Below are 12,680 nucleotides of genomic sequence, written 5' to 3' on the forward strand. Positions count from 1 at the left end.
TCCACTCTCAAATTTAAATACTTACTCTTACTTATTTAATACTTAAGATAAAAAAAATCAAAATGAATGGAGAAAAATAATCCATGTTGATGACTATTAAAACTGATATTTTTAATTCATATACCTAAGTTCAATCACTTAAAGCTAATGCCTTAGCATTGTTGTTCTCATTTAGATATTAGAATTAACACATTAGAGTTAAAATTTCATTTTGTTTAAATTTTGGAGAAATTGTAAAAAATAAACTTAATTTTGCTCGATCTGTTGAAAATAATATGATTTATTTTTAAATAAATATATTTATCCAGTATAATTATTAAAAATAAACTCAACTATTATTTATTTTAACAATAATTATAAATAATAAATAGTTTAATTTTAACTGATCAAATAAAAATTGATCAAAAGAAAATTTGCCTTAATATTTTAGATATTGTTTTGTTACTTTATTATCTATGGAAAGACCGCGAGAATAGAAAAAAGCATTCCAACCCACAATCTTTTTCCTCAAATGTGAAACCCAGAAAAAGCAAAAGGGTCCCATTAAGTTATTTTTTAATTTTTTATTTTCCCTCTAAATAATATTTCCATTCATTTTCATCTTCAATAATACAAAAAAACCCAGAAGAAATTGTAAGTAAACTTTCACTTCTGAGTTTCTATATTTTCTTCTACTTAATTTCAAACTTCATTAATGTTTGTTGGGTCAATTTCTTGCTAAAAAGTTTACACATTTCTTCAAAAAAAAAAAAAAAAAACCAATAAAATTAAAGTCTAAATTTTGTCCTTTTTTATTTGGCACATTAGATTGAGTTAGAATTAAAGTTAAAATTTTGTTGTATTTGTAGATCAGTGATGTGAACTTGTATTTTTGTAAGTTTTTTGGGCTAAAAGATCCCAGAAAAATGGCTGTGGAATCATCTAAACTCAGGTTGGTTCGTTGCCCAAAGTGTGAAAATTTACTGCCTGAACTTCCTGATTATTCTTTGTATCAGTGTGGTGGATGTGGTGCTATTCTTAGAGGTAAAGTTTTTACCTTTTTTTTTCTATAGTTCATCTAAAAAATTGATATTTTTGTTGTAATGAAGTTGATTATGAATTAAATTTGGTTGATGATTGTAAATTTGGATTAATATGTGGTGATTTTGAGGGGTTTTGTTTGTTTTTTTGTTTGATTTACCTCATTTTTGGGTTTTTATTATGTTAAATTTGTTTTTCTATCATTATTCATGTAAAAATTTGATATTTTTTTGTAATGAAGTTGATTATGTATTGAAGTTGGTTGATGATTGTAAGTTTGGATTATTATGTGGTGATTTTAAGGGTTTTTGTTTGTTTGTTTGTTTGATTTGCCTCATTTTTGGTTTTTTTAATGTTAAATTTGTTTATTCATGTAAAAAGTTTGATCTTTTGGTTGAAATTAATTTTTTATGTAACAATGTTGGTCAAATGATTGCTCCTTGCATATTTATGTGGTGATTTTAAGGGTTTTTGTTTGTTTGTTTGTTTGATTTACCTCATTTTTGGGGTTTTTTATGTTAAGTTTGTTTTCCTATCATTTATCATGTAAAAAATTTGATCTTTTGGGAGGAATTATTTTTTTGTATTAATTTTGGTTAAAGATTGTATCTTTGCATATTCATGTGGTGATTTTGAGGGTTTTTGTTGTTTATTTGTTTAATTTTCCTAATTTTTGGGCTCTTATTCTTCAGAAAATTAAAACATTTTTATGCTGGTAATTTAAAATTTTGTTTTCCCATTATTGTTCATGTAAAAAATTGATCTTTTTGGTTTGACATGAAATTTTTTTGTATTTATTTTGATCAAAGATTGAATCATTGCATGATGATTTGGTGATTTTGAGGGTTTTTGTTTGTTTATTTTTTGTTTGATTTATTCATTTTTTTGGGTTTTTAATTTGCAGCAAAAAAGGGTATTTCAGAAGCTGGAAATGGGTCACAGAAATCTATTGAGGAAAAGGTTGGGGTGGTTTCAGATAAATCTGAGAAAAATTTAGGAAAGTCAGAGAATATTTTGGGTAAAGGGACTGTTTCTGTGATTGATAATGAGGAAGGGGTGAGTAATAAATGTGAAATTGGTAATGATTCTAAGAGGGAAGTTGATAATGGAAATTCAAGTATTAATGAGATCGGAGATGTCGTTTTGGAAGGTAAAGTAGATAAGTTAGAAACCAAAGAGGAGGATACAAATTTGTTGAGGAGATCGAGTCGAGTGTTTGAGCGTAAATATAGTGATATAGGAGCGGGGGAGCGATTTGGGCGGTTTAGACGAGGTTCTTTGGAAGGAATGAGATCGTCAAGTATAAATTACTTGGGTGATTCATCAAAGTATCCGTTAGGTTCTGGTTATCAAAACGAAGCTAGTCGAGCCGATGCAGCTGAGCTCATAGAACATGATCGAGAGGAGCTCTTGAGGAAGTTGGATGAATTGAAGAATCAACTTAGTAGGGTTAACAATGCAAGTGATAAGTTCCGTGAAAAACCCGCACTAGAGCGTAGGCCGACCCATTTAGAACCGTATGTTGAACCCGTGGATGGTTTTCGCAATCATCCATCTAATTTCCACCAAACTTCACGACAATTTTCATCTCCTGATAAACATGTTGCTCGACCACCTTACTTTGATCAATATCACGAGCCATTTCCACTTAATCATAATTACCACAGTTCAATGCACAACCCGAATCATGTTCATAGGTATGAAGATTCATTTGATACTCAAATGTTTCGAAGACCTCCACAAAGGATCCCGAGTCATAATCAATATATGGGTCCTGACTTAGAGCCTTTTGAGCCACACCTGTATGGTATGGCACTCAACCAGCATCCATGTTCATGCTATAGGTGTTACGACCGACAACTGCAAGCGCCTTTGCAAGTTGCACAACCAGCCTTTGCCAATAGAAGGTTTCCGCATGTTGCGAATAAGTACATGTCAAACCATCAGGAACTTCCCGAAACTTTTGGTTCACACGGGTATACTTCTAGAATAGTTGATCCACAATCCCACTCGAGGTGGCCGAGTGAAATTAATGTTGAAACGGGAAGTTTTGCTCGTGGTCGTCCTCATCGGACGGCGTTACATAGCGGACTTCGTTGCCATCCCGTAGTAGGTGGTGCTCCTTTTGTGACATGTCATAATTGCTTCGAGGTTTTAAAGTTACCCAAAAAGGTGTTTAGCAAGAAGGATGAGTGGCAGATCACCTGTGGAGCGTGTTGTACTATAGTCTCTTTCACCGTTACAGACGAAAAACTTGTACCGATTGACTTAGCCGTAAAGAAAACTACTGCTGAGGCTCTTGACAAATCCAATGGGTTGGGTCATTTTCATAACGGAAGCTTTTGCTCGGAGGACTACGCTAACTCGGTTTATGATTTTCAAGCGATGGACAGAGACCCTGTTTCTTTGTCTACTCGCCAGGGTGTGAGCTTGAGCAAGTCCGAAGAAACGCACAACCTTCACTCGGTTTCTGCTACTACTTCGGAGGATGAACAGTTTTCTGACGATTTGGCTGCAAAAAGAGGAATTTCTTCTACACATGTTCCACTTGAGAAAGCAGCGTCTTCTCCATCTCCGCCCGGTTCACCTCTTCAAGATCCTTTTGATTATACATCCAAATTTCGTGCTGTAAACCGTTATGGGATGGGGAATTTGAGTAGTCGCTCGGATCAAGAGAGGGTTACCACCAACAAGAATACCGTGCGACAGAATTCCTTGAAGGAGTCACTAGCGACCGAGATGGAGATATCACATAATGATTATACACATGATGGGTTGCCACAAGACTCAGCAGATTTTGGCAAAGAAGATGATCGCCCGAAAGTAAAGAGTCGTGGGGATTCATTTCTGGCAGGTATTATAAAGAAGAGCTTTAGAGATTTCGCTAAATCCAATCAAACCATGGAAACCGGAAAAAGAAATGTTACTATTAATGGGCATCTATTACCCGACAAATTAGTGAAGAAAGCCGAGAAGATGGCTGGTCCGATATACCCTGGACAGTACTGGTATGTTTTTGCTGTATATCATACCAAATTTGAAGAACTTTTCAGTGTTTTGTTTTGCTTTTTCATCTTTCGACATTGTTTCGTAGTTCTTAGGCTTACATTAACATTCTCGTATTTCTAATACAGGTATGATTATAGAGCTGGATTTTGGGGTGTGATGGGTGGGCCATGTCTTGGCATTATACCCGTAAGTTTTGCAAATTGTGATGATATTCTCTGTTAGGGATGACCGTTTACGGGATTTGTCGTGTAACTTTTTCATTTGTCTTGCATTATGCAGCCATTTATTGAGGAGTTCAATTATCGGATGCCAGAAAAATGTGCCGGTGGGAACACTAGTGTGTTTGTGAATGGAAGAGAACTTCATCAAAAGGATTTAGAGTTGCTTACCGTCAGAGGACTCCCAGATGCTAGGGATAAATCTTACATTATTGAGATCTCTGGACGAGTCGTTGATGAAGACTCTGGTCAAGAGCTCGACAGCCTCGGCAAACTTGCCCCAACGTAAGTTTGATTTCCTATTAATATATTGGTCACTTAGTCCAAAAGGTCCTTGCTTTTAAGACATGCTGGATGTGCCACTTAAATTGCTCCTTGATTGTGACGAGTGTTACATAATTTGCTAATTAATTTGCCTTTTGAATATGCGATCGCTCAAAGTGGCCCAAAAAAGTGCCCAAAACTGACCATAATCGTTTTTTGTGATTCACAATTCGTGAGAAGATTAGCGAATCTTGTGATACTGATTGTGACAACATCAAAGCCCTTTTTATCATAAATCTCGGTTTGCATAAATTTTAGCATTACAATGTTTATAGATAAAATGGGCTTATCGTTGAATTCCTAAGACGGAGTGCTAAATTATAGTCATGCCCTGTTATGCAGGATATATTAAAGTCATGACTAGTTATGCAGGGCATTTTAGGGTGATTCCCTGTTATGCAGGACCATCATGGGTTTTTCCTTGTTGTGCAGGGAATATTAGAGTCATGCCCTATTATGCAAAACATGTTAGAGTCACGTCGTATTCTTTATTTCATATAAGAACTTGGTTGTCGAATGGCAAAGATTTTGCTGGTTGAGTCGGTATCAAATTGTTAGGAAAAAGGTTTTTTTAAAGCGTTAAATTACTTAATTTGTCCATAGGTCAGGGCTTAAAGACTTAAAAACGAGGTAATTATAACTGATGGCTGATTTGAGATATGACTTTGCCCAATCTGAATGGTCTGGCAATTGACGTCTTGAGGGCCAAAACACTTCAGTGTTTATTGGCTTATTGGTTCTGGCCAAATTGTGTGGGCCAAAACACCGAGCTGATCAAATTAGTTTGCGCTTATCGGGAACCGGGAATCAATCTGCTTTCTGCAAGTCCACACTTATACTCGTGGGTTTGTGGGCCCGAGCCTACGGGTGTCCTATGGGTGTGTCCACACGAGTGGACTCGCAGGGTGATTATGTGACGAATTGTCACGGCCTATCAGTATTAACATGGTTGTTAGCGATAATATGAGTGAGAAGACAGAAGCGGAGGGGGGGGGGGGGGGGGGGGAGTGATTATGGAATACCAACATTAGGGTAGGTAATAATAAGTTATCCACCTCTCCCTAGGAGAATAATTACTTCTCAAATGAGGGAAGTAATAGCCTCCATCCTTCCGTTTTCATCACGTTGCAATTCACCACCACCTTATTCTCCTCTAAAACAACCTCCATGTCTCTACTCTCCTTTAGTTTGAATGAATTTTACCCCTTAACGCATCACTCTAACATTTCCGTCCCTAGTGTTCCCTTGGTGCTCACTTGTACATTTCAGTTCACCTCAAGTACCCGAGTCGGATCCGCAAACTCCGACACTGATATGACCCTTGAACACTTTATTTGAACTAAACTCGTAAATTTTCTCACGATATTTCCCAAGTGTATTACATGAATATGTACCCAAGTTGGATCTAAGTACCCGAATCCAAGTAACATAGCTTTGGTGCATTAGCATTCAATCTAAATGTAGTTCCATTTTACAAAGTCTTCTCGATTATTTTCAGGATTGAAAAGGTCAAGCATGGGTTCGGCATGAGAGTCCCGAAAGCGAATTCCTAGGGACTAGGCGTGCATTCATGAAACTACAAGCTCACCGTCACACTAGTACCATTGGCTAGAGTATGAGCTCACCCTTACGAATGTTGAACCGTAATGCATCTGCGTGCTATCGGAGAGGCTCCATTAACTTGCGAAGAATTTTTTTTTTTTACGGGCGGTTATGCTTTTTTCGGAGAGGTTTGATCATCCTAAAACGAAGAAAGGAATTGTCCTTTACTCCTTTATCTTGGTATTCATGTAATGTTAGTATCAATTTATTATAATGATGTATATCTTTAGAAGTGTGTTGTAGTCCATGGGTGTTAAATTGAGTGAATATATTTGTCTAATGAAGTGTTCAATCTGCTTCTAACAATTGAGATATAAAATATTATTGAGTTTTAATTATTAATCATTAGCTTAATCTTTTGGTTGATTTAATTTATTAAAAAATATATTGTTGTGGAACCTTTGTTATTATTTTCTCATTTTCTCTTTATATCAAAAATGTAATAAGAAAATTAACATTATTTATGATTAATCTAAAATTGACATTATATAAGAAAATCAATAAAAAATTATATTATATACGATAATTTTCATATTAATTATGTATGAATAATTTTTATTGACTCAAAATAAATCTATCAAATATACTAATGTGTCCTCTTTCCCAAAGCGGTCAACTTATGTGTTGAGTGTTCCCAAGAGACGAGGAAAAAAGAGGGTAATTGATCATCACTAATTTGTGTTCACTAGTACTCTTTCTTGCGAAATTTATTCCGTTTTTCATTTTAGTTTGTTTCACTAAATTTATTCTATATTGTTTTTGATTATGACTCACATTTTATTTTTAATTCCCATTCTTACATTTAATTTTATCTTTTTATTTCATGCAAATATTTTTTTATTATCTCATAATATTTATTTTTATCTTATTCTTAGTTTTTCGATCAAATACACGTGAAGGAAATTTAATGGACAAAAAGAGTAGAATATAATGAAGCGTAAAGCGTTGCTTGTCGACAAGTTACTTTTTTTATACTTTTGTTTTTAAAAAAGTTGTAAATACATTTTGAAATCAGGATATCACAATAATTTATGAAGGCCCAAATCTTGGGCAAGGTTCCAATCAGTTTGTCGCATTCTTTTCTCTTCTTTTGGTATATAAATGTAGTTTTGGTGCTTTTTCAACGTCAGGAATGATGATATACAATCTTTTATTTTAATCAAATATTGTACACAAATTCTTGTTTAGGACCTTCATAAAATTAGGACGTTATTTTATATGTGATTACTTTTAAAACGATCACTTTATTGTAAGGCTTATGTAATCATTTTTAACGCCTATATGATCACTTTTAGGGGCGGCTATATGATCACTTTGAAAGGCCTATGTGCTCATTTTTATTTTACTATGTGTTCACATTTAAAGCATATGTAATCACTTTTAAAGTTTACGGAGATTTTGTTTTGTGGTGGTGGTGATGATGGAGGACTTGAAAATAAAAAATGATCATTTATGCCCTAAAAGTGATCACCTAGACCTTAAAAGTATTCACATAAGATTTTAAAAATGATCACATAGGCTTTAAAAGTAATTACTTATAATAGTCAAAGTGATCACATAAGCCTTCAATGTAATTACATAAATGCTTTAAAAGTAACCACATAAAGTTTTAAATTGATCACACAATAAATTAAAAAATGATTACATAGGACATCAAAGTGATCACATAGGTCTTAAAAGTAATCGCATATGCATTAAAAATAATCATATAGGCTTTAAAAATAATCACATTCACATAAGCCTTAAAACTGATCAAATAGTAAACTGACCCACTTACCATGTCCTAAATATAGGACGATCACATATGACACTTCCTCAATATTTTATTTGATAATATGTTAATATTTACCATGTCCTAAACATAAATCTCCATTGAAGCTAGCTTCAAGGAACCTTATTCGTGACATCTATAAAACACCTAAGTTGGGGAGGATGTAGCCTACTTTATTAGGGGGGTGAATGTTCGGCAAACGGTTGAGACTATTGTCAAAGCCAAATTAGACCATATTAAATTCAGTTTTCATTTTTCGAGACCAAATCAGAACCTTATTTATATTTTCACCGAAGTGCATTGAACAGTATTTTTAAAGATCAAACCAAACCCAAACTGACTAGACTAAATTTGTTTGCCGAAGTGTTGTAGATTGAATTTCTTCATTTGAAGCAAATTGACTAAAAGAGTTGTTTTGGGCAGATTGTTTGTTTTAAAAAGTGCGCCTTAGGCACGCCTAGGCATAGGGCCAGCCATAAAGCTTTATAGACTCCAGGCTTACAAAAAATGTACAAAATATGCCTCATTTTTTATTTAGAGTTATTAAAAATCAAATTAGTGAATTAAATAGCGTACAAGTATAGATGAGACAAACCAAAAAGAATTGGATTGAGCAGGAAGTTAGGGATAAATAAAGAAAATCCATAATTTTGAAGTCATAGGAATTAATTAAGATATTACTCTTTTGTTTCACAATATATACTTTATTTTTCATTTTAGTTTGTTCTAATAAATTTACGCCCTTTCTATTTTTGAATATGGATATGAAATCATAAATTTTACTCTCTATTTTCTCTGTTATTTCTAAATAACTCACTACTATAACATGAAGGATTTCTCCTTCCGTCCCACTCATTTTGCATCAATTGCTATTTTGGTCCGTTCCACTCATTTAGCATCATTTCTATATTTAGACATGGCCCACCACTTTATTTTCATCTCATCTATAGAAGTACATTTTTAACTCTCTTTTAATTTTAGAAAATCCTAATCAATAACTGTGATTTGTAAATCACCATAAAAGACAAAAAAATATATTAATAAAATAAGTAAAACACAAAAAGATAAATTACAATTTAAAAAGTATTATCCTATTAAATCCTTTCATATGGGTGTGATTTGGCAAATTAACAAATAACAGTTATTAACCTAAAATTGCTCTTTTAATTTTACCTACATAATTTATCTCTCCCTTCATTTATCACCATTATTTATTTTTTTTCTTAAATAACACTTTATTTCTTTTATTCAAATAGTTAAACTAAAAGTACAACAAATGAGTAATTTTCATCCAATGCTAAATAATAAGGGTGGTGGAAGAAGGTGGGTGCAATAGTTGTGGGCACCAGCTGTCCGAAAGCTTCCTTGTTTAATTCTGATACAGTTGGTTAGTTGCACATAACTCATAACTACGGTCGGTCTTGATTCGTGAAGGTTGCGGACCAAATCACTTTTGGTTTTTTTTTATTTTGAATCGGATCAATTTTAAATTAAATTTTGTCAATTTGAGTACAATTTGGATCAATTGAACAGGTCAAGATTTTTTTTAAAAATATTGTATCGAATTTTTTTATTAAAATTATTTTATTTTAAAGAAAATATGTTCTTACAAAAGAAAACCGATACACATATTTTAAGGTTATAATAAATAAATATTGACTTAAATTATAAAAATTGACTAAAAACATAGTGAGTCTTGAATAAAAATGATGATGTGAAACTGAAAATGAGACATAAATCTGTCAAAAAAAATGATGACATAAAACTTAAAACGGGTCAAAATAGTCGGATTTGGATTTCAATTAATTTTTTCCAATATTTTTAAGTCGTGTTATTTTTATGATATGGGCCAAAACTTTTAGATTATAACCCATTAATTTTCAATTAGATTCAGGTTAATTTCGGATCACATGAAATTTAATGGTTCTAACTATTGTCATAAAATCAACTATTTTGCTCTTTTCTCTAAATTTGTTATAAAATGATTGTATTAAAGTTTTTAAAGTTTTAACAACAATTTAAAATATTTAAAGGAACGAAAATTGCTCTTCTAAATGCATTGTGTAGAAATAAGTATATCTTTAAGTCATTTTCTCATTGTATAAAACCTTAAAAGTAATCTTAATGAAAATGATGAAAGAAAAAGTAAAAATATAATTTTAATATAGAGAATTAGATTATACTTTTATATTAGTTGAAATATATATTAAAGTTCAAATTTAAGTTATATTAAACAATAAACTAAAATTACCTTTTTTTTAATATTTATAATTAATAGTGACATATTCAGTGAAGAAATATCACTATTATTGACTATAACAAGTGTAATAATAGGGAAAAAAATACTTTAAACAAGCATTTAAACAACTAAAAACTAACATCAACTCATTTTCACTTGATTGGTCTGAACATATACTGTAACAACTTTTAACGCTAAGAATTTACTCACTCAGACAACTAAATGCTAACATAACCAATATAACTAATGTTGTTTCAAATTAACAAGATCATTCAAAACCGAGTAGAACATGATTTGAATCAAATATACTTTGTATATAAAATTAAATTTAATCATCAATGTATTACATATATTACATTTACTGAATACAAATATTTAATTTACATCATAAATTGTACAAGAATATTTTTGGTGAGACACCTGTTTCGCATCTTTATACTCTTCTCTTATATTTTTAATTTTGTATGTGAATTTATGTCTCACAAATCTCTTATTTTTGGTGTACACTGACATCCTGGCTTTTGAGCATACTCTTATTTTGTTGTGTGAAATAAGTCTATTTGATTTTAATTTTTAGATTTTTAGCCTTAGGTTACTTAGGGGACTACTAATCTTTAATTTTCTACAATCAAGTGCTTTGACACTTTTCATGTATATTTTTAGATTTTTCTTTCTTTTACTATATTTCTTTTGATTATATCTTTAACATACTTAAGAATTTAAAATAACACAAACCAAAATATTATATCTAAAATTTAAATTAATATACTTATTTATTTTATTTATAAGCTTTTAATTTATCTTTCTTTTATAGTTACGTCTCTTTATTTTCTCGAGCCAGGAGACTCTTTTGGCTATGCTCTCTTTTATGGGTATGAGTTGCCGTCGTCCTTCCCTTCCCAGACCCTATCCATAATTTTTCTATGAGTGGGATATACCGGGTAGGATAATGATGATATTATTTTGCATTGCAATTACTCTTTTATCCTATTAAAATTACAACACCATATAAATATATGCGAGAGGTTTTAAAAAAAGTATTGTGATTTCAATGAAAAAGAAAAACTAAAATTAAGGTGAAGTATACTAAAAGTAAAACAAAAAGAAATTAATATTAAATAAAAAATCATCATGCATGTTCTAGAAAACAAATTTTCTAATCAAATAAATTTTTAAATAAATAACATATTATATTTCAATTGCATGTTTGTTGACTTGTTGTTATCAAAAAATTAATTACACATACTATTGGGTATGTTTCATGAAATTTGCTCAACTAGTCAACTTTATTAAGTTCATTGAATCAAATTTATTTAATTTTTATTTTTATTATAATTTATATTTTTTACATTTTCACTTATAGATTTAAATTATTTTTTATTTCATTTATATATTTCTCTAATTTTTCATAAAATATAATTTGCCAATTGTTCTTAATTTTCTATATCCATTATCAATGGCTCAATTTTGGTGGGCCAGGGAGTATTACTGCAAACCAAACAGACAAATCTACAAACATCCAACAAACCTTCACTCAATTCAATGCCAACAATTATTATTAGAATAATTTGTGGATTACACCTTTAAAGTTAAATATTTTTACGAAATACAATTTTAATGTTTATTTTTTTTGAATTACATCCATTAAAGTATTAAAGTTTACAAGTTAAGGCTAAAAACACAGATTTTTGACCATTTAACCTGAAATTCCGACCACCTAATTAGTCGGAATTCGGGGTTTTAGCCTGAATCTGTAAATTTTGATACTTTGGTGATTGTAATTCGCAAAAAATAAGCATTGAGGCCGTAATTCACAAAAGTACTAAACTTTAAGACTGTTATTCACAAATCAATCTTTTTAGAATAGTGAAGTATACAAATCCACAATCTTTTTCATTTTACTAGTAAAAAACATACGCATCTTTAAGCTACTTTATTTTTATTTTTTCTTTTATAACCTGTTTTAAAATTTGTTATTAAAAACGATATTTTCTCTATCGCTAAGAAAAAGTATATATTTTATTTATTTTAGTTTGTCTATTTAATCTAACAAAATTTTATTTGAGATGATGTTTTCGTTACTTATTTAATTCTTATCTAAATATTTTCTCTCATTTTTTCTCACATTTAATCTTACCCATACAATTTAGTGATCCTTACATTTTTTTAATATATGTGCCCGTTATTAGTGTTAAAAACTCTTAGAGACAATTCAAGTAACTTTATTTAATAGCAAACTTGAGAGAATACAAAAAAATTTTCAGGTCGTTTTCATCTTATCATGAAATGGATCCATAAAGATAATTTTATCATGAGAAGCGCAAGTATCAGTTGGGGGATTTTTTGATTGCGCGCACCATTTTTACTCTCTTCTTGAGGAAAAATAGGTATGGTTTATTCGCATCGTTCAGAAAAATAAAAATCCCATTCTACCTTGTGCGGGATATTGAGAATGTCCTTTATTATTGTAATTTTTTTAATTTAGTAATAAGGTAAG

At 31.2% G+C, this 12,680-nt stretch overlaps 1 protein-coding gene across 1 annotated transcript; it reads left to right on the top strand.

Annotated features, from left to right (window-relative positions):
• The first annotated feature begins 467 nt into the window (after positions 1-467).
• On the top strand, positions 468-6,521 carry LOC130810564 (protein ENHANCED DISEASE RESISTANCE 4-like). The gene is made up of 6 exons (XM_057676671.1): positions 468-633; positions 849-1,023; positions 1,925-4,028; positions 4,155-4,215; positions 4,309-4,532; positions 6,070-6,521. The coding sequence occupies exons 2-6, from the start codon at positions 906-908 to the stop codon at positions 6,122-6,124; spliced, it is 2,562 nt and encodes an 853-aa protein (XP_057532654.1). The 5' UTR covers positions 468-633; positions 849-905; the 3' UTR covers positions 6,125-6,521.
• The last annotated feature ends 6,159 nt before the right edge of the window (positions 6,522-12,680 follow it).

This window comes from Amaranthus tricolor, chromosome 4 (genome assembly GCF_026212465.1).
Source record: "Amaranthus tricolor cultivar Red isolate AtriRed21 chromosome 4, ASM2621246v1, whole genome shotgun sequence".
NCBI lineage: Eukaryota > Viridiplantae > Streptophyta > Magnoliopsida > Caryophyllales > Amaranthaceae > Amaranthus > Amaranthus tricolor.